This window comes from Somniosus microcephalus, chromosome 21, assembly GCF_052327205.1.
Source record: "Somniosus microcephalus isolate GS21.2 chromosome 21, FLI_Smic_1.0, whole genome shotgun sequence".
NCBI lineage: Eukaryota > Metazoa > Chordata > Chondrichthyes > Squaliformes > Somniosidae > Somniosus > Somniosus microcephalus.
This window is the reverse complement of record NC_141007.1, coordinates 6,264,313-6,292,259: the sequence shown is the minus strand read 5'-3', so window position 1 is coordinate 6,292,259 and position 27,947 is coordinate 6,264,313. Positions and strand designations below refer to the sequence as shown.

The 27,947-nt window shown below is 47.0% G+C and overlaps 2 protein-coding genes across 2 annotated transcripts in view; both read left to right on the top strand.

The window, feature by feature from the left end:
- Window positions 1–27,947, top strand: part of mrps7 (mitochondrial ribosomal protein S7) — a 1,172,241-nt gene that overhangs the window by 21,642 nt on the left and 1,122,652 nt on the right. The gene's annotated exons all lie outside the window — the stretch shown is intronic.
- The window catches only part of gga3b (golgi associated, gamma adaptin ear containing, ARF binding protein 3b), a 65,182-nt gene continuing 51,630 nt past the window's right edge, over window positions 14,396–27,947 (top strand). The window contains 1 exon segment of the mRNA XM_085963215.1: window positions 14,396–14,478. Coding sequence (XP_085819341.1) covers window positions 14,439–14,478 — 40 coding nt within the window. The 5' untranslated portion in view covers window positions 14,396–14,438.

The following is a 27,947-nucleotide window of genomic DNA, read 5'->3' as shown; positions in this document are numbered from 1 at the left end:
TTCTCCCGATTGCTGCTCCTGTCGAGAAGATTGGTTTTATTGCAGCCACAATCTGAGCCTTCTTCCTCTTCAAGTGCGATGAGACCCATGTGATGAGATGCTTCAGTACAGTGTTCCTACTCTCATTCGTTGGTCAGCGTTCCCTAACTGAGACAGGAGAAATTCCACTATTTCGTCTGCATAAGCTGGAGCCAGAACTCTGAAAGAGCAAAGGATCTCAGTCTGGTTCTTCAGAGCAAGATCATCAGTGGACTCCAGCGAAACGGAAATCTGCTGGTGGAGCTTGTTAAGAAGGTTGTCCATTTGTGATTTTAGCTTGAGACACTTTATCATTGTCACAACATCCATCTGATGCAGAAATGCACAGTTTGTAGCACTTTGCTGTATTTTGTCCAGCCCGGGGTTTCTGTGTTGTCATGGTTTTCATTGTGAGGCCAGGTTACATAAGCCCTCGGTTGTGATGTGGCCCTGGGTCATATGCCCATATAAGTCCTGCCAGCTCTTTGTGGCAGTAATGAAACAAGGTTAGAGATGGCCGGGCAGGTGGTGTGTCGTAACTGCAGCATGAGGGAGTCTGTGGAGGGCATCGCGATCCCGAGCAACCACATCTGCAGTAAGTGTCTGCAACTCGAGGAACTTCAGCTCAGAAATGTTGAGCTGGAGTCCGAGCTGCAGACATTGCGATGCATCAGGGAGGGGGAGAGTTACCTGGACACTTTGTTCCTGGAGGCAGTCACACCCTTTAGGTTAAGTAGTCCTTTAGTGTTTGTCAGTGGTCAGGGACAGAAGGGTGTGACTGCGAGTCAGGAAGGTATGAGGACCCAGGATGTAGTGATGGAGGAGCCTCAGCCCTGGACCTTGTCCAACAGGTACGAGGGACTTTCTACCTGTATGGATGAGAATAAGGACTGCAGGGAGGATGGGTAAACTGACCACGGCACTGTGGTACAAGTGGGGGGAGAAGGAAGGAATGCTGTAGTAGTAGGGGACAGTATAGTCAGGGGATAGATACTGTTCTCTGCAGCCGCGAAAGAGTGTCCCTAAGGTTGTGTTGCCTGCCCGGTGCCAGGGTTAAGTATATCTCCTCGCAGCTGGAGAAGAACTTGGAGTTGGAAGGGGAGGATCCAGTTGTCGTGCTCCATGTAGGAACCAACGACATAGGTAGAACTAAGAAAGAGGTTCTGCTGAGTTTGAGGAGCTAGGGTCTAAATTAATAAGCAGAACCACAAGGGTATGAATCTCTGGATTACTATCCGAGCAACGCGCAAATTGGCATAGAGTCAAGCAGATCAGAGAGTTAAATGCGTGGCTCAAAGAATGGTGTGGGGAAAATGGGGTTTCAATTCATGGGGCACTGGCACCAGTACTGGGGAAAGAGGGAGCTGTTCCGTCAGAACAGGCTCCACTTGAACCGGGCTGGGACCAGCGTCCTGGCGAATCGAATAACATGATAGGGCTTTAAACTAAAAAGGTGGGGGGAGGGGTCAGGTAAGGGGAAATTTAGAAATCTGAAGAGAAAGGTCAAGGCAATGGAGCAGTGTAGCAATTTGGGTAAAAATAAGCAGAGTGTGACAGGAAAGGACAGAAAGTTTAATGGTAGCAGTGCAGCAGAGAATAAGGTCAAAGCAGGGAATAATGGTAAAAAATTTAAATTAAAGGCTCTTTATCTGAATGCACAAAGCATTCGTAACAAGATAGATGAACTGGTGGCACAAATAGAGATAAATGATCTAATAGCCATTACAGAGACATGGTTGCAAGGTGGCCAAGGTTGGGAACTAAATGTTCCAGGGAACTTGACATTTTGAAAAGACAGGCAGAATGGAAAAGGAGGGGGAGTAGCCCTGATAATAAAGGATGACATAAGGACAGTAGCGAGAAAGGATCTTGGTTCGGAAGATCAGGAAGTAAAATCAGTATGGGTGGAGATAAGGAATAACAAGGGGCAGAAAACACTGGTAGGAGTAGTATATAGGTCCCCTAACAGTAGCTATACCGTTGGACAGAATATTAATCAAGAAATAGTAGGAGCTTGCAACAAAGGTAATGTAATAATTGTGGGGGACTTTAATCTTCATATAGACTGGACAAATCAAATTGGCAAAGGTAGTCTGGAGGACGAGTTCATGGAATGCATTCGGGACAGTTTCCTAGAACAATATGTCATGGAACCAACCAGGGAACAGGCTATTTTAGATCTTGTATTGTGTAATGAGACAGGGTTAATTAGCAATCTCATAGTAAAGGATCCTCTGGGGCAGAGTGATCATATGATAGAATTTCACGTTAATTTTGCGCGTGACTTGCCTAAGTCCGAAACTAGAGTCTTAAACTTAAATAAAGCCAATTACATAGGTATGAGGGGCGAGTTGGCTAAGGTAGATTGGGAAAAATAGATTAAAAGGTATGGCGGCAGATAAGCAGTGGCTAGAATTTAAAGAAATATTTCATAATTAGAGTCATAGAGTTTTACAGCACAGAAAGAGGCCCTTCGGCCCATCGTGTCTGCGCCGCCCATCAATCCCTGTCCAGTCTAATCCCATTTTCCAGCATTTCGTCCATAGCCTTGTATGCAATGGCATTTCAAGTGCTCATCCAAATGCTTCTTGAATGTTGTGAGGGTTCCTGCCTCTACCACCCTTTCAGGCATTGAGTTCCACATTCCAACCACCCTCTGGGTGAAAAAGTTCCTCCTCAAATCCCCTCTAAATCTCCTGCCCCTTACCCTGAATCTATGCCCCCTTGTTATTGACCCCCCTACTAAGGGGAAAAGTTCCTCTTTATCTACCCTATCTATGCCCCTCATCATTTTGTACACCTCAATCAGGTCCCCCCTCAGCCTTCTTTGCTCCAAGGAAAACAACCCCAGCCTGTCCAGCCTCTCTTCATAGCTGAGGCGCTCCATCCCAGGTAACATCCTGGTGAATCTTCTCTGCACCCTCTCCAAAGCAATCACATCCTTCCTATAGTGAGGCGACCAGAACTGCACACAGTACTCCAGCTGTGGCCTCACCAGCGTTTTGTACAGCTCCATCATAACCACCCTGCTCTTATATTCTATGCCTCGGCTAATGAAGGCATATGCCTTTTTAACCACCTTATCTACCTGTTCCGCTGCCTTCAGGGATCTATGTACATGTACACCAAGGTCCCTCTGACCCTCTGTACTTCCTAGGGTCCTACCACTCATTGGCCTAGAAATTGAGTTGCCTTAGCGCCGCTTTTGGGGCGCTAGAGGGCCTAGCGCTGCAATTGGCGCCGGCGCCGAAATTGCCTGGGGCCCTTCCGCCGCGCTAGACCGGTAGCGCTGCGCCGGCACCGATGACGTCATCGGTGTGCGCAGCGTCCCGGTTGCCATGGCGACGGGCCCCAGCGCCGAAATTCTGTTGCGGCCGCCTCGCCCGTGGCAGCCGCAACTAAGACTCTGGCAACAGAGTCTTACCTGACTTTGCGCCGGCGCATTAAAGGCCCCGCGGCGGCCGGCCGCTTTCCCGCCGGCCGCCTGGCCGCAGCTCCCTCCCCGGACTTCCCCCCACCCCCCCTGGAACAGAAGCAAGCCCGGCACTTGTCCGAGGTGCCGGGCTCATTTTTAGAACGATTTTCGCGGGCCGCGGCCGGGTGCAGGCAGCTCCTCCTTAAGGGAAGGAGGAGGCCTGCACTTCCCGAACCTGCCGCACCGCAGCGGGCGCCGCAGCGCCAGAATAGCGCCGATATTCAGCGCGTAGCGCCAGTTTTCAGGCGCAAACACCTCTCAGCAGCGCCGGCAGCCGTTTGGGCGCAGAACTATTGAATTTTGGGCCCGACCAGCGCGACTTAGCTCCGGCACTAACTTCCGGCGCTAAAGCCCTGGCTGCGCCAAAACTCAATTTCTAGGCCATTGTGTATTCCCTTGCCTTATTTGTCCGTCCAAAATGCATCACCTCGCACTTTTCAGGGTTAAATTCCATTTGCCACTTTTCCGCCCATCTGACCAACCCGTTTATATTGTCCTGTAGCCTGAGGCTTTCCTCCTCACAATTTACCACCCCACCAATTTTCGTGTCATCTGCGAACTTACTGATCATACCTTTTACATTCTCATCCAAATCATTTATGTAGATCACAAACAACAAGGGACCCAGCACCGATCCCTGAGGTACCCCACTGGACACAGGCTTCCAGTCACAAAAGCAACCTTCGACCATCACCCTCTGCCTCCTGCCACTCAGCCAGTTTAGGATCCAACGCGCCAAGGCACCCTGGATCCCATGGGCTCTTACCTTCTTGACCAGTCTCCTATGCGGGACTTTGTCAAAAGCTTTACTGAAGTCCATGTAAACCACATCCACAGCATTTCCCTCATCCACCCCCCTAGTCACCCCCTCGAAAAATTCAATCAGATTTGTCAGACATGATTTACCCTTGACAAAGCCATGCTGACTATCCCCGATTAATCCTTGCCTCTCCAAGTGGCCTCCAAATTCTCAACAAAAATACATTCCATTGAGAAACAAAAACTCCATGGGAAAAGTGATCCAACCGTGGTTAACTAAAGAAGTTAAGGATAGCATTAGATTGAAAGAAGCTTATAATGTTGCAAAGAATAATAGTAAGCCTGAGGATTGGGAGAGTTTCAGAAACCAGCAAAAGTTGACCAAAAAATTGATAAAAAGGGAAAAAATAGAATGAGAGAAAACTAGCAAGAAATATAAAAGCAGATTGTAAGAGCTTCTACAAGTATGTAAAAAAGGAAGAGAGTAGCAAAAGTAAATGTTGGTCCCTTAGAGGCTGAGACAGGAGAAATTATTGTGGAGAATAAGGAAATGGCAGAAACGTTAAGCAAATATTTTGTATCTGTCTTCACAGTAGAAGATACAAAAGCATACCAAAAATGGTGGGGAACCAAGGGTCTAATGAGGGTGAGGAACTTAACGTAATTAATAGAACTAGAGAAAAAGTACTAGAGAAACTAATGGGACTAAAAGCCGACAAATCCCCTGGACCTGACGGCCTGCATCCCAGGGTTCTAAAAGAGGTGGCTGAAGAGATAGTGGATGCATTGGTTTTGATCTTCCAAAATTCCCTAGATTCTAGAATGGTCCCAGTGGATTGGAAGGTCACAAATGTAACACTATTCAAGAAAGGAGGGAGAGAAAAAAGTGAACTACAGGCCAGTTAGCCTGACATCAGTCGTCGGGAAAATGCTGGAATCCATTATTAAGGAAGTGGTATCAGGGCACTGAGAAAATCATAACATGATTAGGCAGAGTCAACATGGTTTCATGGAAGGGAAATCGTGTTTGACAAATTTATTAGAGTTTTTTGAGGATGTAACTAGCAGGGTAGATAAAGGGGAACCAGTAGATGTAGTATATTTGGATTTCCAAAAGGCATTCGATAAAGTGCCACATAAAAGGTTATTACACAAGATTAGGTCTCCTGGGATTGGGGTAATATAGTAGCATGGATAGAGGATTGGTTAACGGACAGAAAACAGAGAGTAGGGATAAACGGGTTTTTCAGGTTAGCAGGCTGTAACTAGTGGGGTACCGCAAGGATCAGTGTTGGGGCCTCGGCAATTTACAATCTATATTAATGACCTAGATAAAGGGACCGAGTGTAATGTATCCAAGTTTGCTGATGATACAAAGCTGGGTGGGACAGTAAGCTGTGAGGAGAACACAAAGAGTCTACAAAGGGATATAGATAGACTAAGTGAGTGGGCAGTAAGGTGGCAGATGGAGTATAATGTAGGGAAATGTGAGGTTATTCACTTAGGTAGGAAGAATAGAAAAACAGAATATTTTTTAAATGGTGAGAAACTTTCAAATGTTGGTGTTGAGAGAGATTTTGGTGTCCTCGTGCAAGAAACACAGAAAGCTAGCATGCAGGTACAGCAAGCAATAAGGAAGGCAAATGGCATGTTGGCCTTTATTGCAAGGGGGTTGGAGTATAAGAGTAAGGAGGTCTTGCTACAATTGTACAGGACCTTGGTGAGACCACACCTGGAGTACTGGGCACAGTTTTGGTCTCCTTATCCAAGGAAGGATATACTTGCCTTGGAGGCGGTGCAACGAAGGTTCACTAGATTGATTCCTGGGATGAGAGGGCTGTCCTATGATGAGAGATTGTGTAGAATGGGCCGATACTCTCTGGAGTTTATTAGAATGAGAGGTGATCTCATTGAAACGTACAAGATTCTGAAGGGGATTGACAGGGTAGATACCGAGAGGTTGTTTCCCCTGGCTGGAGAGTCTAGAACTAGGAGGCATAGTCTCAGGATAAGGGGTCGGCCATTTAAGACTGAGAGGAGGAGAAATTTCTTCACTCAGAGGGTTGTGAATCTTTGGAATTCTCTGCCCCAGAGGGCTGTGAATGCTGAGTCTTTGAGTATATTCAAGGCTGAAATAGATAGATTTTTGGACTCTAGGGGAATCAAGGGATATGGAGATCGGGGGGGGAAGTGGAGTTGAGGTCGATGATCAGCCATGATCTTATTGAATGGCGGAGTAGGCTCGAGGAGCCGAGTGGCGGAGCAGGCTTGAGGGGCCGAATGGCGGAGCAGGCTCGAGGGGCCGAATGGCGGAGCAGGCTCGAGGGGCCGAATGGCGGAGCAGGCTCGAGGGGCCGAATGGCGGAGCAGGCTCGAGGGGCCGAGTGGTGGAGCAGGCTCGAGGGGCCGAGTGGCGGAGCAGGCTCGAGGGGCCGAATGGTGGAGCAGGCTCGAGGGGCCGAGTGGTGGAGCAGGCTCGAGGGGCCGAGTGGCGGAGCAGGCTCGAGGGGCCGAGTGGTGGAGCAGGCTCGAGGGGCCGAGCAGGCTCGAGGGGCCCGAGTGGCGGAGCAGGCTCGAGGGGCCGAATGGCCGACTCCTGCTTATTTCTTATGTTCTTATATCCTCCCTCCTCACAGCTGTAATCAATTCTTTAATCAATACTGCAACCCCCTGTAATGATATCAGCAAATAGTGATGGTATTTGCCTGTTTGATTATTATGCCTTACCAGCATATTTGCCTGTTTGATTATTTATGCCTTACCAGCAGAGGGCATGTGAGAGAGAGAGTTTAGTTTTAGTTTCGTTTTAGAGGGATCTCTAAGATGGTGTCTCCTGTAATGCTGTTAACTTAGTTGAACAAACTTTAGATTAAAAGACATTCTCTTTCATCGATGTGTCGTCATTGAACCCAAATAGAAATCAATACATGGTGTCAGAAGTCAGAAGTGATTGAAAGAGATGAAGAGGAAAAATCTGAAGTTAAATCAGCTCTCCACATATTAGCAAGCCAAAAGAGAACATAGCTATTCTCCAAAGGTAAGTAACGAACGAAGTAAAAACTGGTAGGATTACACCCACCGGCGAAGCTTCAGTTGACAGGTAATGTGGCTGAAAATTGGAGGAGGTTCAAACAACGTTTGGAGTTGTATTTAGCGGCAATCGGAGCTGACGAGAAAAGTGATAAAATGAAAGCGTCAGTGTTCTTACATGTCGTGGGTGATGAAGCGCTGGAGGTGTATAATAACTTCACATTCGCTGCTGATGGAGACAAAATGAAGCTGGATAAAATAATGGAACAGTTTGAGGCCTACTGCATACCTAAACGTAACGTGACGTTTGAAAGGCACAGATTTTTCACATGTGTACAGAAAACGGGTGAGACTATTGATCAGTATGTGACTGAACTGAGAAACAGAAGCAAAACGTGTGAATTTGGGGGACTGACAGACTCGCTGATAAAAGACAGACTGGTGTGTGGTATTCCAGATAATGGTCTAAGGGAAAGACTGCTAAGAGAGCAAAATCTAAACCTGGGAAAAGCCATAGCACTGTGTAGGGCTACAGAGACTGTGAAGTCGCAGGCAAAGGAGCTGTTCAGTGACAGTAGCTGCAACGTGGATGCAGTGAGAAAGAACGGACACAAACCGTTTAACAAAAAGAGCGCCAATGTGAAAAAAGAGGCGTGGCCAGCGAACAAAAATGAAAGGGGCAATCGAAAGTCATGTAGTCGATGCGGTACACAGCATCCACCAAAAAAGTGTCCAGCATATGGTAAAACATGCAATAGTTGCAACAAAAACAACCATTATGCCCGTTGCTGTAAGAACCAAGCGCAACAAAGCAAGGTCCATGCAGTAGATGAAAGCGAGATAGAGGAGTTCTATGTGGATGTTGTGTCTGAAAACAAAAAAGAAAAAAGAGACTGGATGTTGACACTAAAAGTGAATGACACACACATTCCATTTAAATTGGATACTGGAGCACAAGTTAATGTGATATCAGAGACTGATTTTAAGAAAATTAGACCCAGACCAAAGATACATGGAATAAAAGTGAAAGTGACAGGATACTCAGGTACTAATCTACCAGTGAAAGGAAGATGCATTGTCAAAGTGACACACAAGGACAGAGAGCACACGCTAGCATTAATCGTGGTGCCAAAGGATGTGCAGGCCATACTAGGTTTAAAAGCCTGTGAGAGACTGAACCTGGTAAAGAGAGTCCTCGTTGTGGAAAGCGAAAGAGAGACAGTCTATGATGAACTCATGAAAGAGTACAACGACCTATTTCAGGGTCTAGGCTGCCTTCCAGGAGAACACACGATCAGAATAGATAAAAGTATGCCAACGGTCATACATCCATGCAGAAAAGTTCCGTTTGCTCTTCAAAAGCAACTGAAGGCAGAGTTGGACAGGATGGAAAGCCTGAATGTGATTCAGAAGATAGATGAGCCAACTGAGTGGGTGAGTTCCCTCGTCGTTGTGGACAAAAAGAATGGAAAGCTCAGAATTTGCCTGGATCCAAGAGATCTAAACAGAGCAATAAAGAGAGAGCACTTCAAGCTTCCTACACGTGAGGAAATCATGTCACAGTTTGCAAATGCAAAGTATTTCAACAAGTTAGATGCATCATCAGGATTTTGGCAGATGAAACTGGACGAGGCAAGTTCAAGACTGTGCACGTTCAACAGTCCATTTGGCAGATACAGATTCCTAAGGTTACCATTTGGCATTGCCTCAGCTCCTGAAGTGTATCACAAAACTATCCATATGATCTATGAGCACCTGGAGGGAGTTGATACATCAATGGATGACATCATAGTATGGGGAACCACGAGAACTGAGCATGACGAGAGACTGAAAAAAGTGCTGGAAGCAACAAGGAAAACAAACCTGAAGCTGAATAGAAATGCCAGCTCAGGGTGACAGAACTGACATTCGTGGGAGATATCCTTAGCAGTGAGAGCATCAGACCAGATCCCAGAAAGGTGTCACCATTGAGAATATGCCAAAGCCACAATGCAAAAAGGACGTGCAGAGGTTTAATGGAATGATCAACTGCATGGGTAAATTCATATCCAACCTCTCAGAAAAGATGGCGCCACTGAGACGACTAACTGAAAAGAACATAGAATGGGAATGGAATCATGAGCATGAGAAGTCATGGAGCGATCTAAAGAAACTGCTCACAGAGGAACCAGTTCTGAGGTTTTATGACCCAGCGAGACCCATCAAGATATCATCAGATGCATCATAGAGTGGGCTCGGTGCCGTTCTTCTGCAAAGATATGACTACTGGCAACCTATTGCATATGCATCGCGCTCAATGACAGACGCGGAGACGCGATATGCTCAAATAGAAAAGGAGCTGCTCAGCATCACATACGCCTGTGAAAGATTTCACCAGTTTGTATCAGGACAAGCAATCAGTGTAGAGACTGACCATAAGCCCTTGATTGCATTGTTCCAAAAGCCACTAAATGGATGTCCGCTTAGAATACAAAGAATGATGATCAGGCTGCAACGCTATACACTGAATGTTGCGTACACACCGGGTAAGCTGATGTATACAGCAGACACGTTGTCCAGAGCTGTTGACCCAGGAGAGCCCGCAAACACCAAAATGGATGAAAAAGTGAACGCCTACGTGGACATGATCACAAGTGCACTGCCCATAGCAGATGCAAAAATGGAGCTCATAAAGACTGAGACAAACAAAAATGAAACACTTAGATGACTGAGGAAAAGCATCTTGGATGGATGGCCCACCATGAAGCAAGACTGCTCACCTGACATGGCAGAGTACTGGAACTGCAGGGCGGAACTATCAGTGGTCGAAGACATCATCTACAAAGGAAGTAAAATAGTTATCCCAAAGAGTCTGAGAAAAGAGATGCTAAAAAGGATCCATGGAGGACATCTGGGAATCGAAAAGTGTAAGAAAAGAGCACGAGAGGTGATGTACTGGCCACGAATCAACCAAGATGTGACAAATGAGGTGTCAAACTGCACAATATGCCTGAAATATCAAGCAAGCAATCCTGCAGAACCACTAAAGCCACACCCAGCGCCAGACAGACCTTACCAGAAGGTAGGCGCTGACCTATTCGTATGTCAAGGGAAGGACTATCTTGTAGTCACAGACTATTACTCCCTGTATCCAGAGGTTTGTAGACTGTACACCACCACTGCAGATGCTGTGATAACATGTATGAAAGCCATATTCTCCAGACATGGCGTGGCAAGCGAGGTCTTCACAGACAACGGACCCCAGTTTTACAATGCAAGTTTCCGACACTTTGCCAAAGAGTGGGACTTTGTCCACACAACGTCAAGTCCTTACTTTCCACAGTCCAATGGACTAGTGGAAAAATCGGTCCAGACAGTGAAAAGACTGATGTACAAGGCAAAAGACAGTGGAACTGACTTCTACCAGAGCATGCTTGTATACTGCACAGCGCCGCTCGAGTGTGGTATGTCACCAGCCCAACTCCTTATGGGACGTCTGCTAAGGTCAAACCTACCCATCCCGGAGAACCTCCTGAAAACAAAAGAGGGGGAGAAAGTGAGGAAGTTCAAAGAACAACAGAAAGAAAAGCAAAAGTACTACGACAGAGGAACACAAAACCTACCTGAACTCCACACTGGTGACCAAGTAAGGTTCAAAGACAAAACAAACATATGGACTCAGAAGGGAACTGTCCTGAGTGAAGTCCAACCAAGATCATACACCATTCAGACAGATGAGGGTGCTGTTCTGAGAAGAAATCGTCGGGATCTTCTCATGGGACCAGCCACAGCAGGTCAAAAGGCTGATACTGTTGAACAACGTGATCACACAGCAGGTCAAAAGACTGATACTGTTGAACTACCTGATCACACAGCTGAGAAACCATCATGAGGCAACAACTCAGATTCAAGGACAATCAATCAGAAAATCCTCAAGACACGTGAAGCCTCCTGAGAGACTCATTGAGCAAGTTTAAGGACTCTTGTTATAGAAGGAAGTAATGTTATCTTATTCTCTCTTCAAGTTCTAGTGTATTTACATATTTCATGTGAACACACAAAACAAGGTTAAAAAACCTTGATAATGATAATGTAAGTTCATTAAGTGTTACAGTTAAAATGCAGAGTAATACAAAGAAAACATGTTGTTAGATAAAAGTAAAATACTTTTGTTTTAAGGGAGATGTAATGATATCAGCAAATAGTGATGGTATTTGCCTGTTTGATTATTATGCCTTACCAGTATATTTGCCTGTTTGATTATTTATGCCTTACCAGCAGAGGGCATGTGAGTTTAGTTTTAGTTTCGTTTTAGAGGGATCTCTAAGATGGTGTCTCCTGTAATGCTGTTAACTTAGTTGAACAAACTTTAGATTAAAAGACATTCTCTTTCATCGATGTGTCGTCATTGAACCCAAATAGAAATCAATACACCCCCCTCCTTTTTTATCCCCCTCGCTATCGCGTCTGAAAACCCTGTAACCAGGAATGCTGAGCTGCCATTCGTGCCTTTCTTTCAGCCATGTTATAGAGTCTTAACGGCACAGAAGGAGGCCATTCAGCCCATCAAGTCCATGTCGGCTCTCTGTAGATCAATCCAGTCAGTCCTATTCCCCATCAGGGTAAGCGAGGCGTGCTGTGGGTCTGTTGTACTGTTGGTGTACAGATGACAACTGCAGAAGTGGTGTGAAGGATGCAATGAAACACTGGTGAGTATCAGAAGTAAGGAAATGTTGGGAGAGTCATTTTTAATGTGATAAATTTGTTCTGTGGGCGACAAGCTTTGAAATGTTTGTGCGGCCTCACCTCAATGGGAGAAGTGACAGATCGCTTCTGTACCCTCACCTGCAGCTGCCATCTGTTTCATCCTAAGGAGAAAGTCATTGGAGAGCCTGGGTGCAAGGGCTCACCTTTGTACAGTGATTGTCAGTGTTTGACAGCACCTCAACACTGTCAGTCAAAAATTTATGGTCCATGTGCCTTTAAGAAAACCGGCAGATGAAGTGTCATCAACTGACGTCATCTGACACCGGCTTTCCCTTAATCGGCCGGCAGGCCCGCAGGGCGGGGCTTAACAAGGCCAATCAGGGGAAAATAGTGCGTGTCGGACGTTGCTAGGGGTGGGATTAGAACCCGGAAGGCAGCAGTCCCACCCCCAACTCGTCTCGGTGGGTAAAATCCAGCCCCGAGTCTCTCCGCTTCCACCACTTCCGTCGGCAGCGAGTTCCAGGTCCTCACCACTCGCTGCGTAAAAAAGTTTTTCCTCACATCCCCCCGTATATCTCTTGCCCAAAACCTTAAATCTGTGTCCCCTAGTCCTTGTACCATCAACTAGTGGAAACAGCCTTTCCCCATCTAGCCTATCCAAACACGTCACAATCTTGTACACTTTAATCAAATCACCCCTCAACCTCCTTTGCTCTAATGAAAACCAATCCAGCTTCTCCAACCGGTCCTTGTAGCTAAGATCCCCCATCCCCAGAACCATTCTGGTAAATCTCCTCTGCACCCTCTCAAGGGCCTTCACATCCTTCCTAAAGTGTGGTGACCAGAACTGGACACAATACTCCAGTTGTGGCCTAACCAGCGCTTTATAAAGGTTCAGCATAACTGAGCGGATTGGGCCGGAACTCATTGCAGTTTAGAAGAATGAGGCGATCTTATAGAAGCATCAGGTTGTGAGGGGATTGACGGGCTGGATGCGGAGAGGATCTTTCCCCGTGGGAGATCTGAAACTCGGGGTCATAGTTTCAGAATCAGGGGTCGCTCTTTTAAATGGGAGATGAGGAGGAATTTCTCCCGAGGCTGGTGAATCTGTGGAATTGTCTGCCCGGAGAGCCGAGCTGGGCCTGGCCGGACCAGTCAATAGTCAGGGTGCAGACAGAGCGCTTGTTGAAGGGTCAGGGAGTGAAGGGATGTGGGGAGCGGGCTCCAGGGGCTGAGCGGCCACTCCTGCTCCTAATCCTCAACACCGCCCTCTCCCAGGGCCGCGCTAATATCACTCTCACTGTCTGTGGGCGCTCGGCTCAGCGGCCTTGTCCCCGCTCACCGTCCGCCTGCTGACCCCACACCCGGCCTGCGGCCCCTGGCCTTGTCCCCACTCACCGCCTGCCTGCTGACCCCACACCCGGCCCGGCCTTGTCCCCGCTCACCGTCCGCCTGCTGACCCCACACCCGGCCCGGCCTTGTCCCCGCTCACCGTCCGCCTGCTGACCCCACACCCGGCCTGCGGCCCCTGGCCTTGTCCCCACTCACCGCCTGCCTGCTGACCCCACACCCGGCCCGGCCTTGTCCCCGCTCACCGTCCGCCTGCTGACCCCACACCCGGCCCGGCCTTGTCCCCGCTCACCGTCCGCCTGCTGACCCCACACCCGGCCCGGCCTTGTCCCCGCTCACCGTCCGCCTGCTGACCCCACACCCGGCCCGGCCTTGTCCCCGCTCACCGTCCGCCTGCTGACCCCACACCCGGCCTGCGGCCCCTGGCCTTGTCCCCGCTCACCATCCGCCTGCTGACCCCACACCCGGCCCGGCCTTGTCCCCGCTCACCGTCCGCCCGCTGACCCCACACCCGGCCCGGCCTTGTCCCCGCTCACCGTCCGCCCGCTGACCCCACACCCGGCCCGGCCTTGTCCCCGCTCACCGTCCGCCCGCTGACCCCACACCCGGCCCGGCCTTGTCCCCGCTCACCGTCCGCCCGCTGACCCCACACCCGGCCTGCGGCCTGTCTCCCTGACAACTGCCTGCCCCGAGCAACCGTAGCTCGCGCCGGGATCTCGCGGGTTTTGGGGGCCGGGATCTCGCGGTGTTTGGGGGCCGGGATCTCACGGTGTTTGGGGGCCGGGATCTCGCGGGTTTTGGGGGCCGGGATCTCGCGGGTTTTGGGGGCCGGGATCTCGCGGGTTTTGGGGGCCGGGATCTCGCGGGGTTTGGGGGCCGGGATCTCGCGGGTTTTGGGGGCCGGGATCTCGCGGGTTTTGGGGGCCGGGATCTCGCGGGTTTTGGGGGCCGGGATCTCGCGGTGTTTGGGGGCCGGGATCTCGCGGGGTTTGGGGGCCGGGATCTCGCGGTGTTTTGGGGGCCGGGATCTCGCGGGTTTTGGGGGCCGGGATCTCGCGGTGTTTGGGGGCCGGGATCTCACGGTGTTTGGGGGCCGGGATCTCGCGGGGTTTGGGGCAATATGGCGGAGGCTGAGGGCGAGACGCTGGAGTCCTGGCTCAGTGAGTGCGGATAGCGGGGGGCCGGGCACAGAGACTGCAGGGCGGGAGCCGGGGGCTGGGCACAGAGACTGCAGGGCGGGGCAGGGGTGGCACAGTGACAGAGAAAGGAACACACGGGCCGGATAGCACAGAGCGACAGAAATAACACAACCACCAGTCACTTCTACTTCCCTATTTTATTCTATATATGTCGCTGTATAACACTGGGGTACAGTACTGGTGGGTACAGGTCTATCACAATTCACAATTCAAATCGCTTTATTGGCATAATAAGGTACATCTTATGTTGCCAAAGCATCAAAATACATTTATGGTTGAGCACATAAACGCGGTTCTATTCATACAGTGTATAAACAGGTATAACCCTGAGTTTATAAATATACATTCGCATTGTTTATATATACTCTTGTCTTAGTTTACTGGTTGTCCCTCTGTTCATGGCAAGCTGTAACATAGTGTGCCGCCAGTGTTACACAGCTTCTCTCCTCTCCCAGTAGGAATGGGAGTTTTTGGTTGTCAGTCAGATTTCTGAATTCAGGGCATATTTGTGAGAATTTTTGGTAGAAATTCTCCCTGATGCCCTGATATTTTCCACAGGCTGTGAGGAAGTGCATCTCTGTCTCCACCACTCCCTGACTGCAGTGAGAGCATATCCTGTCCTCTCTTGGCAGCCTGGTCTGCCTGTGTCTGCCTTTTTCGATCGCCAGGCTATGTTCACTAAGTCTGTACCTTGTCAAGGTTCTTCTCAGTTTGTTATCCTTTACCATGGTCAGGTAATCAGCTATGTTGTATTGTCTGTTTAGGGCCAAGTAGCAAATGAGTTTGCTTTGGGTTTTTGTTGTTTCTGCCCAATATGTCAGATATTTTTCCTTTTGCTTAGCGACGATTGTGTTGGGTCGAATTCTTTGTGTTACCCTGTCACTGTCCTGGGGCTGGTTATTGTTAGTATTGTTAGTGGTTATTTCACTGAGTCCCAGGACTAGTTGACTGAGGGTATTTTTTTTTATGGTCAGCTCTTGGCATTTCAGGGCGTCGTAGTGATAGCATTGGGGGTTGCTCATTTGTAGGTGATTCCAAAATTTGGTGGCTCTTTTTTGGATAGTGATTATTAATGGATATTGGCCTAGTTCCGCCCTGCATGCATTGTTTACTGTTTTCCTTTGAGTCCGGAGGATACTTTTACAGAATTCTGCATGTAGGATCTCAATTGGGTGTTTGTCCCATTTTGCAAATTCTTGTTGTGTTACCGGTCCCCATACCTCACTGCCATAGAGTGCGATTGGTTCAATTACTGATTTGAAAATTTTGAGCCAAATGCTAATTGGGATTTCTATTTGGATTGATTTTTTGATGGCATAGAAAGCCCTTCTTGCTTTCTCTTTCAGTTCATTCACAGCCAGTTTGAAGTTTCCCGTAGAACTGATTTTAAAGCCCAAGTATGTGTAGTTAGTGGTTTGTTCAATTTTGGTTGTTCCTACTGTGAAATTTATTTTGGGTCCCTGATGTTTGGATCTTTGCTGGAACACAAGGACTTTGGTTTTTTGGGGATTTATTGTCAGGGCCCAAGTCTGGCAGTACGACTCCAGCAGGTCCAGGTTCTGCTGTAGACCCTCTTTAGTTGGTGACAGCAGAACCAGGTCGTCTGCATAGAGGAGGAATTTAACCTTGGATTCAAAAAGGGTGAGGCCGGGTGATGTAGATTGTTCAAGTAGTTTTCCCAATCCATTTATGTAAATATTAAAGAGTGTCGGTGAGATTGGCGAGCCCTGCGTCACCCCCCGCCCCTGTGGGAAGTATTTTGTTTGTTTGTCTCCAATTTTAACTGCACATTTGTTGTTTGTATACATTGATTTAATTACATCATATGTTTTCCCTCCTACCCCACTTTCGATAAGTTTCAGGAATAAACCGTCATGCCAGATGGAGTCGAAAGCCTTCTGGAAATCTACAAAGCATGCGTAGATTTTGCTTTTGTTATGGTGAACGTGTTTGTCAATTAGGGTCTGTAGGGTGAAGATATGATCGGATGTTCTATAGTTTGGCAGGAATCCAATTTGGCTTTTACTCAAGACATTGTGCTCCTCAAGGAAGTTTATAAGTCTTTTGTTTATGATGCTACAGAATACCTTCCCCAGGTTACTGTTTACACAGATGCCTCGATAGTTGTTTGGGTCGATTTTGTCCCCACTTTTGTATATGGGCGTTATGAGTCCTTTGCTCCAGATATCAGGGAAATAACCGACACTCAGAACCAAGTTGAAGAGTTTTAGGATAGCCAGTTTCATTTTGTTGTCTGTGTGTTTAATCATCTCGTTTAGTATGCCGTCTGTCCCGCAAGCTTTTCCTGGTCGCAGGTCCTTGAGTTTTTCAAGAAGTTCTTTTTCTGTTATTATGGCGTCTAGCGGGTTTTGGTTATCTTTTATGGCCATTTCTAGCTTTTCCAGTTTTTTGCATATTTGGTGTTGCTCTGGTCTTAGTGTGTTTTTCTGGTATAATTTTTCAAAGTGGTTTACCCATGTGTCCCCATTTTGAATGGCCAAATCGTCGTGTTGTTTTTTGTGTAGTGTCTTCAAGTTTTCCCAGAAACAATTGGAATCAATGGATTCCTCCATGGAGCTGAGTGTATTCTTAATATATTGCTCTTTTTTGGTTCTGAGTGTGCTTCTGTATTGTGTTAGTGTCTGACAATAAGTAAGGCGTAATTCCTCGTTTTCTGGATGTCTGTGTTTTTGGTTTGATATTTTTCTAAGTTTTTTCCTCATGTTATGGCAATCTGGGTCAAACCATTTTTCATAGTTTTTTGTTTTGGGTTTGTTCTTGCGAGCTTTCAAGTTTGCACTTGTTGCCAAATTATCAAAAATGTTGTTTAGGTTAATAACTGCCCGGTTTACGCCTTCTTTATTGTGAGTGTATATGTTATCCAGAAAGGTGTCTAAGAGGGCTTGAGTTGATGCGTTGTTAATTGTTTTCTGGTATTTTTCCGAGTCGTTTTTGGCCCATCTGTATGATTTTTTGGTGTTGTACAGTTTACAGGGTTGTGTTTCTATGTTGTTTGTTTCTGTCGTTTTGAGATACATAGTAATTTGGCTGTGATCTGACAGTGTTGTTTGTGGTTTGACTGTGAATGCTCTGAAAGAGGATGGGTCTAAATCTGTAATCATATAGTCTACTGTGCTGCAGCCAAGAGGTGAGCAATAGGTCGATCTTCCTAGGAGGTCTCCTATGAACCTACCATTGACAATGTACAGACCCAGGTTTCGACAGAGCTGTAGTAGCTGTTTTCCGTTGGTATTTGACTGCTTGTCGCAGTTGTGCCTGTATGGAAGGGAAGGGATGTCAAAGTGGTTATTCCCGAATACGTAATTGTTTCCCTGATTATTGGTGAAGTCTGGTTCTTCGCCCGTTCTTGAATTGAGGTCCCCACAGATCAACATGTTCCCCTGGGCCTGGTATTGGATAATTTCCCCCTCCATGTTGGAGAAGGTGTCCTCTTTAAAGTACGGGGAATCGATTGGAGGGATATAAAGTGCGCAAATGTAAACATCTTGGGTGTTTGAGATAATCTCCCTCTCAAGTTTGAGCCACATGTGGTTTTTGCCCTTTTTTATAAATTTGATGTAATTCTTAAGTTCTGTTTTAAACCAGATCAGTATGCCTCCGGAGTCTCTGCCTTGGGTTACACTTGGTAATTTATTGGAGGGGACCACCAGCTCAGTGTACCCTTGGGGACAGCCAGTGTGTCCTTTTCCTTTATACCAAGTTTCCTGTAAAATGATAATATCTAGATCTTTTGTTTCATCTATGAACTCTGGGGTCCTACTCTTCACGTCTCACACCGAAGAGCGTAGACCTTGGATATTCCAGGGCGAAATATATAAGGATTTCATGTTAAGTTTGATCTTTTACTATGATAGGTTAAAGAGTGGTACGTGTTTGTCGTGTCTAAGTGTGGGAAAAAAAGATCATCTCAGTTGTCTATAAAAGTTAATACTATTTGGTTACAGTTCTTTCTATTAATTAGTCCTTGATCCATAAGGCGGAAGTAGATGCTGCTGCACATCTGCTTATTGTCTCTTAATGGATTGTTTCTGTCTGAGGTATTGCGTACGTCCTGTGCATCTCTCCCTCTGTCTGGCTGGGAGCGGTCCTGTTCCCCTGTGGGACAGGAGTGGTGCAGGTCTGATATTGTTGTTTTGCATGGGGATCCTCTCTGGTCTCGGTTGGTGTGGTGGTGGTCTTTGTAGTGTTCCTGATATGTACCCCGCTGGTCTCTGGTGGTCGGGGGGGGGTCCTCTTGGAGTTTGGGTATGGACCCGGTTAAAAGCGACGTCCTTCAGGGCTTTAGCAAAGATCGATATTCTTTTCCTTTGGATGTGGATGTGGTCGTAAAGACATTCCTCATCGAGGGTGGGGTGTTGGGCCAGGTGCACGTTGTGTGTTGATTCGCAGTCTCTTGCTATGCTGGCATTTATCTCATGAATTGTGTTGTTGTTGAAGTCTGTTCTCGGCAATATTGTGGAAACAGTGATTCTAGTGTTTGGAAATGTACTGCTTGCCTTCCTAATCATTGCTCTGAGCGATGTTGCTACCTCTTTCTGTTGGGTCTTTAGGTCATTTGTGCCTGTGTGTATTATTATGTGTTGGGGGGAGCCTAATCTGGCTTTGGTCAGCCATCCCATGGCTCTGTCTGTTGTTGGGCACCAGATCTTTTCTACTTCTAGGGAAGAGCTTTTTCTCCCATAGAAATTTCCCATTTGAGTCTATGAGTATTACGATGTCAGCCTTGTTTGTGTTTACTGTCTGGTGGCTTTCGCCTGGACTCATAGTGTGTGTGTTGGGCTGGGGTGTCTGGTGTGTGCGTACCTCTTGTGAGCGGCTCGCTTGTGGTTCCACGGTGGTGGGGGAAGATTGAGAATCAGTATGCTGGTCGGTCTGTGTGGCACCCCTTGTATTGTGTGTCTGTTGCTTTTGTTCCGTGTGGGAGTGCATCCGTTCCGTTCGGCTCAGTCTTGTCTTATCTCTAGCCTCTGGTTGCTGGTCTAATGGTGTTATCTCTCCTCTATGGCTCTCTTCTTTTTCCTGCAGCTCTTTCACCTGATTCCTAAGTAGATTCACCTGGTTCTCAAGTAGATTCAGCTCTCTTGTGTCTCTCCCTCTCCTGCTTTTGTTCGTGATTCATTTTGAGGAACTCCTCTCTAAGTTTAACCATCTCTGTCTCTAATTGATTAAATTTATCTTTTTGTTGTATCAGGCTGTGTGATCCCGGGGTATGTGTCTGGTCGGCCCTGGAAGGCTCACTCACTTCCTGGCTATGCTGCTCTTCTCTTGGTGAGCTGGGATTGGTAGGGGGACTATGTGTGGCTTCCTCCCTGGTAATTATGCTGGGGTTTGTCAGTTGTATCGTGTGGCTGTGGGTCCCCGGGGTTAGTGTCTGGTTTGAACTGTGTGGCTCGTTCACCTCCTGACCAGGCAGATTTCCTCCTGGTAAGTTGTCAATGTTGGGGGAAGTGCGGGCCACTCTGGGGCTGTTCCTTCCCCTCTTAGTTAATCCTTTCAGTGTCCTGAAGGCCGTTGCAAATTTGTCGAGGTTGCCTTGCACTACTATTGTTCCGGTATTGTACACGTTGACAGTCGTGGTTGCCCTGTTTCCTGGTGTGTTAATTTTCATTTTGGACCCATTTGCGGTATTTTCTAGCTTAACACTGGTATAGTGTGATTTTATTGCTGTGATCCAAGCCGCTGGCTGATCTGAGTAGAAAATGAGGTTACTTTTTGTCCCATTATTGTACCAGTCAGCAAAAAGATTTTCTGGTTTTTCTCTCATCTGATCATGCTTGATCGCTTTTATAGCTTTTTTTGCGGTGTTGGGGGGAATCTGGAAGCGGTTGCTCTCAGTGTCCCTCGGGGGCTGTTGTGGATCTTCTGATTCGCTCATTTTTGGTAAAGTATTGTTGATCTTAGAATAAGCTTTTCTGGGGCCCCGTGTTTGGTGTTTCCCTCTCCCTGTTCGCGACCTTTCCCGGTCCCCCTCTCCGACCCCGTGGTCCCTGGGCCTCGGCTCCTGGGTTCACCCTTCTCAGGTCTGGGTCTGTGAGCCGCTGTTTCCCGGCGCCTTCGGGCTGTTCCCCTCCCCCTCAGAGGTCTCTGGGCCTCTGTTTCGGCCTGGCTCCTCGGACCTTTCCCTGGGCCTCCCTTCCTGGGCCCTGTACTCACGGTCTTGGTTGCGAGCCTTCTGGTTGCTCCCCTTCTCCTCAGAGGTCTCTGTGCCTGATGGCCTGGCTCCTCGGGCCTTTCCCGTGCTGGATTGTTGGGCTGCGGCCCGAGTCCCCTCGGCTGTGCCGATTGCTGGATTTCTGGGCTGCGGCCTGAGTCCTCTCAGCTGTATAACACTGGGGTACAGTACTGGTGGGTACAGGTCTGTCACTGTATAACACTGGGGTACAGTACTGGTGAGTACGGGTCTGTCACTATAACACTGGGATACAGTACTGGTGGGTACAGGTCTATCACTGTATAACACTGGGGTACAGTACTGGTGGGTACAGGTCTATCACTGTATAACACGGGTACAGTACTGGTGAGTACGGGTCTGTCACTATAACACTGGTGTACAGTACTGGTGGGTACAGGTCTATCACTGTATAACACTGCGGTACAGTACTGGTGAGTACGGGTCTGTCACTATAACACTGGTGTACAGTACTGGTGGGTACAGGTCTGTCACTGTAACACTGGGGTACAGTACTGGTGGGTACAGGTCTATCACTGTATAACACTGGGGTACAGTACTGGTGGGTACAGGTCTATCACTGTATAACACGGGTACAGTACTGGTGAGTACGGGTCTGTCACTATAACACTGGTGTACAGTACTGGTGGGTACAGGTCTGTCGCTGTATAACACGGGTACAGTACTGGTGGGTACAGGTCTGTCACTATAACACTGGGGTACAGTACTGGTGGGTACAGGTCTGTCACTGTATAACACTGGGGTACAGTACTGGTGGGTACAGGTCTGTCACTGTATAACACTGGGGTACAGTACTGGTGGGTACAGGTCTGTCACTGTATAACACGGGTACAGTACTGGTGGGTACAGGTCTGTTGCTGTATAACACTGGTACAGTACTGGTGGGTACGGGTCTGTCACTGTATAACACTGGGGTACAGTACTGGTGGGTACAGATCTGTCCCTGTATAACACTGGGGTACAGTACTGGTGGGTACAGGTCTGTCAGTGTATAACACTGGTACAGTACTGGTGGGTACGGGTCTGTCACTGTATAACACTGGGGTACAGTACTGGTGGGTACAGGTCTGTCACTGTATAACACTGGGGTACAGTACTGGTGGGTACAGGTCTGTCGCTGTATAACACTGGGGTACAGTACTGGTGGGTACAGGTCTGTCACTGTATAACACTGGGGTACAGTACTGGTGGGTACAGGTCTGTCACTGTATAACACTGGGGTACAGTACTGGTGGGTACAGGTCTGTCACTGTATAACACTGGGGTACAGTACTGGTGGGTACAGGTCTGTCGCTGTATAACACTGGGGTACAGTACTGGTGGGTACAGGTCTGTCACTGTATAACACGGGTACAGTACTGGTGGGTACGGGTCTGTCACTGTATAACACTGGGGTACAGTACTGGTGGGTACAGGTCTGTCCCTGTATAACACTGGGGTACAGTACTGGTGGGTACAGGTCTGTCATTGTATAACACTGGGGTACAGTACTGGTGGGTACAGGTCTGTCACTGTATAACACTGGGGTACAGTACTGGTGGGTATAGGTCTGTCGCTGTATAACACTGGGGTACAGTACTGGTGGGTACAGGTCTGTCACTGTATAACACTGGGGTACAGTACTGGTGGGTATAGGTCTGTCGCTGTATAACACTGGGGTACAGTACTGGTGGGTACAGGTCTGTCACTGTATAACACTGGGGTACAGTACTGGTGGGTACAGGTCTGTCATTGTATAACACTGGGGTACAGTACTGGTGGGTATAGGTCTGTTGCTGTATAACACTGGGGTACAGTACTGGTGGGTACAGGTCTGTCGCTGTATAACACTGGGGTACAGTACTGGTGGGTATAGGTCTGTCGCTGTATAACACTGGGGTACAGTACTGGTGGGTACAGGTCTATCCCTGTATAACACTGGGGTACAGTACTGGTGGGTACAGGTCTGTCGCTGTATAACACTGGGGTACAGTACTGGTGGGTACAGGTCTGTCACTGTATAACACTGGGGTACAGTACTGGTGGGTATAGGTCTGTCGCTGTATAACACTGGGGTACAGTACTGGTGGGTACAGGTCTGTCACTGAGCATTACACAGTTTCTAACATACATATTGAAGTTGGTTGAATGAATGTGATTTATTTTTCGATGTGGAACCAGTGCCAATATTGTGAAGTCTGGTACAGAAACAGAGAATGCTGGAAACACTCAGCAGGTCAGGCAGCATCTGTGGAGGAAACAGAAGCCAACGTTTCAGGTATTGAACGCTTCCTCCGAACTGGAAGGTATTTGGCTATTCACACACTCTCTGGGACTTATATATCTTATGTTTCTCTTGTTTTGCCACATGCTGTCTCATGCGCTCATTACCTCTGCTTGCTCTGCCTATTTAAGAAAGAAGGGTGACAGAGAGCAGGAAGCTATAGACTAGTTAGCCTGGCATCTGACATTGGGAAAATGCTGGAGTCCATTATTAAGGAAGTATTAGCAGGACATTTAGAAAATCATAATACAGTCAAGCACAGTCAGCATGGTTTTAGGAAAGGGAAATTATGTTTGACAAATTTGCTGGAGTTCTTTGAGGGTGTAACAAGCAGGGTCGATTTAAGGGGAACCAGTAGATGTAGTGTATTTGGATTTCCAGAAGGCATTCGATAAGGTGCCACATAAAAGGTTACTGCACAAGATAAGAGCACATGGGGTTGGGGGTAATATATTAGCATGGATAGAGGATTGGCTAACTAACAGAAAACAGAGAGTCGGGATAAATGGGTCATTTTCAGGTTGGCAAACTGTAACTAGTGGGGAGCCACAGGGATCAGTGCTGGGGCCTCAACTATTTACAATCTATATTAATGACTTGGATGAAGGGACCGAGTGTACTGTAGCCAAATTTGCTGATGATACAAAGATAGGTGGGAAAGCAAATTGTGAAGAGGACACAAAGAATCTGCAAAAGGATATAGAGAGGCTAAGTGAATGGGCAAAAATTTGGCAGAGGGAGTATAATGTGGGAGGAAAAATAAAAAAGCAAATTATTATTTAAATAGAGAGAAATTACAAAATGCTGCGGTACAGAGGGATCTGGGAGTCCTTGTACATGGAACACAAAAAGTTAGCATGCAGGTACAGCAAGCAATTAGGAAGGTGAATGGAATGTTGGCCTTTATTGCATAGGGGGATAGAGTATAAAAGTAGGGAAGTCCTGCTACAACTGTACAGGGCGCTGGTGAGACCGCACCTGGAGTACTGCGTACAGTTGTGGTCTCCTTATTTAAGGAGGGATATACTTGCATTGGAGGCAGTTCAGAGAAGGTTCACGAGGTTGATTCCGGAGATGAAGGGGTTGTCTTATGAGGAAAGGTTGAGCAGGTTGGGCCTATACTCATTGGAGTTTAGAAGAATGAGAGGGGATCTTATTGAAACATATAAGATTCTGAGGGGGCTGGACAGGTTAGATGCTGAGAGGATGTTTCCCCTGGTGGGGAATCTAGACCTAGGGGTCATAGTTTCAGAATAAAGTGTCGCCTATTTAGGATAGAGATGAGGAGGAATTTCTTCTCTGAGGGTCGTGAATCTTTGGAATTCTCTACCCTAGAGAGCTGTGCAGTCATTGAATATATTTAAGGTGGAGATAGACCAATTTTTGAACGATAAGGGAGTCGAGGGTTACGGGGAGCGGGCAGGGAAGTGGAGTTGAGGCCAAGATCAGATCAGCCATGATCTTATTGAATGGCGGAGCAGGCTCGAGGGGCTAGATGGCCTACTCCTATTTTTCTTATGTTGTTCTCTACTTAAACACTTTCCACGTTCTATTACTTTTCCTGTGTGTGGTTATTGTGTTTTTGCCCACATCCCCTTCCTCTGTTCCTTTTTATCTGCTACTCACTTGTAATAGATGCAGGAAGGATGTTCCCGATGGCGGGAGAGTCCTGAACCAGGGGTCACAGTCTAAGGATAAGGGGTAAGCCATTTAGGACTGAGATGAGGAGGAATTTCTTCACCCAGAGAGTGGTGAACCTGTGGAATTCTCTACCACAGAGGGCGGTGGAGGCCAATTCATTTTAAATATATTCAAGAAGGAGTTAGATATATTTCTTGAGGCTAAAGGGATCAAGGGATATGGGGAGAAGGCAGGGACAGGGTACTGAATTTGGATAATCAGCCATGATCTCATTAACTGGCAGAACAGACTTGAGGGGTCGAATGGCCTACTTCTGCTCCTATCTTCTATGTTTCTATAATATCTTCCAGCCCTGAGGAACGATTCAGTATCCGAAACATCGACTTGTGTTCTCTTGTCTGATGCTGCCTGACCTGGTTTCTGTTTTTGTTTCTGGTAGCTGTAGGATTTGACCACGGTTCCCAAAGTCAGGTGAACGCCCTGCCCAAGTATCAGAAGTCGCAGCTGTGCAAAGTGCTTGGGTGCAGATTCACCAAGGTGTGGCCGGGAGCGTTTCTTTCTGGTCAGTTGGCCAGTTCTGGACGATGCTCTAGGGAGCAGAAATAAAGGCCAACAGTAAAGAGGGTCAAAGTGCAGAAAAATATTAAACAGGTAAAGTTGAAGGCACTTTATCTAAATGCACGTAGCATTCACAACAGGGTGGAGGAATTAATGGCACTAATAGAAGTAAATGGGTATGATGTAATTGCCATTACAGAGACATGGTTGCAGGGTAACCAAAGCTGGGAACTGAATGTTCCAGGGTACTCAACATTTAGGAAGGACAGACAAAAAGGGAAAGGAGGTGGCGTAGCACTGTTAATAAGGGATGAGATCGGTACGGTAGAGATAAAATATCTTGGCTTGGCAGATCGTGATGTAGAACTGGAATCAGTTTGGGTGGAGCTAAGAAACAGCAAAGGACAGAAAACATTGGTGGGAGTTGTGTATAGGCCACCAAACAGTACTGGTAATGTAGGGCACAGTATCAATCAAGAGATTAAAAGTGCATGTAACAAGGGCAATACGGTAATCATGGGGGACTTTAATCTACATATTGACTGGGCAAATCAAATTACCACTAATGGTGTGGAGGACATATTCTTGGAATGCATGCGAGATGGTTTCCTGGATCAGTATGTGGAGGAACCAACCAGGAAACAGGCTATTCTGGATCTGGTACTGTGTAATGAGAAAGGACTAATAAATAATCTTGTGGTAAAGGGGCCTTTAGGGACAAGTGACCATAATATGATTGAATTTTACATTAAGTTTGAGAGTGATATAGTCCAATCTGAAACTAAGGTCTTCAATCTAAACAGAGGAAACTACAAGGGTATGAGGGACAAGTTGGCCATGGTAGATTGGGAGACTACACTAAAAGGTATGAAGGTGGACATACAATGGCTAACATTCAAGGAAATAATGCATCATTTGCAACAAACATATATTCCTCTAGGGCACAAAATTTCAAAAGGAAAAGTGATCCAACCATGGCTAACAAGAAATTAAAGCTAGTATTAAGTCAAAAGTCAAATCAGCAAAGGGGGACCAAGAAATTGATAAAGAAAGGGAAAATAGAATATGAGCACAAACTAGCCAAAAATATAAAAACGGATTGTAAAAGCTTCATAGGTATGTGAAAAGGAAAAGACTGGCGAAGGTAAATGTAGGTCCTTTACAGTCAGAGACGGGAGAATTTATAATGGGGAATGAGGAAATGGCAGAGAAATTAAATAAATACTTTGTTTCTGGCTTCACGGAAGAAGACACAAAAAACCTCCCAGAAATACGACAAAACCAAGGGTGTGGCGAGAATGTGGAACTTAAAGAAAATATTATTAGTAAAAAAATAGTTCTAGCGAAGTTAATGGGACTAAAAGTCGATAAATCTCAAGGACCGGATGACCTACAACCTAGAGTTTTGAAAGAGGTGGCCATTGGGATAGTGGACGCATTGGTTGTCATCTTCCAAAATTCCATAGATTCTGGAACGGTTCCTGCAGATTGGAGGATAGCAAATGTAACCCCGCTATTTAAGAAAGGAGGGAGAGAGAAAACGGGGAACTGCAGACCTGTTAGCCTCACATCAGTAGTTGGGAAAATGCTGGAATCTATTATAAAGGATGTAATAACTGGGCACTTAGAAACTAATAGTAAGATTGGGCAGAGTCAACATGGATTTATGAAAGGGAAATCCTGTTTGACAAACCTATTGGAGTTCTTTGAGGATGTAACTAGTGGAGTAGACAAAGCTGTGGTGTATTTGGATTTTCAGAAGGCCTTCGATAAGGTCCCACACAAGAGGTTGATGAACAAAATTAGGGCACATGGAATTGGGGGTAATATACTAGCATGGATTGAGAATTGGTTAACACAGAAAACAAAGAGTAGGGATAAACGGGTCTTTTTCAGGATGGCAGGCTGTGACTAGTGGGGTACCACAAGGATCGGTGCTTGGGCCCCAGCTATTCACAATCTATATCAATGATTTGGATGAGGGGACTAAATGTAACATTTCCAAATTTGCTGATGACACAAAGCTAGGTGGCAGTGGCAGTTGCGAAGAGGATGTGAAGAGGCTTCAAGGGGATCTCGACAGGCTCAGTGAATGGGCGAGAACATGGCAGATGAATTATAATGTGGATAAATGTGAAGTTATCCACTTTGGTAGAAAAAACAGAAAGGCAGAGTTGTGGCGGAGACCACATCGGGACAGTAACACAATTCATTATGTATAGCCAATGTTGTTATCGCTCCACGTTATGTACGGAACTTGGTTGGGTTATCGGGGCAGGGTCCCTTTAAGAGTCGTCGATTGTGTGATGACGTCATAGCCCTGCGACAAGGCCAAGTCCCTCAGTTCATGCGGGGAATGAATAAAGCTAACACGCGTTTTTCTTTGCTGCTATGAAAGTTTCGCAGTCTCTTTATTTCCAGCGACTCCTACAGAGTATTTCCTAAATGGTGAAAGATTGGGGAATGCAGATGCTCAAAGGGACCTGGGTGTCCTTGTACATGAATCACTGAAAGTGAATGTGCAGGTGCAGCAAGCCATTAGGAAGGCAAATGGTATGCTGGCCTTCATTACAAGAGGATTTGAGTGCAGGAGTAAAGAAGTCTTACTCCGATTCTATGGGGCCTTGGTGAGACCACACCTGGAGTACTGTGTACAATTTTGGGGGGAAAAATTCAGTTGGTTGCGCCACCCGTTAGTGCCTTAAGAGGCCGCTAAGTGGGGCGCAAACCAACTAGCGCCCGGGCGCGGCACTGCCC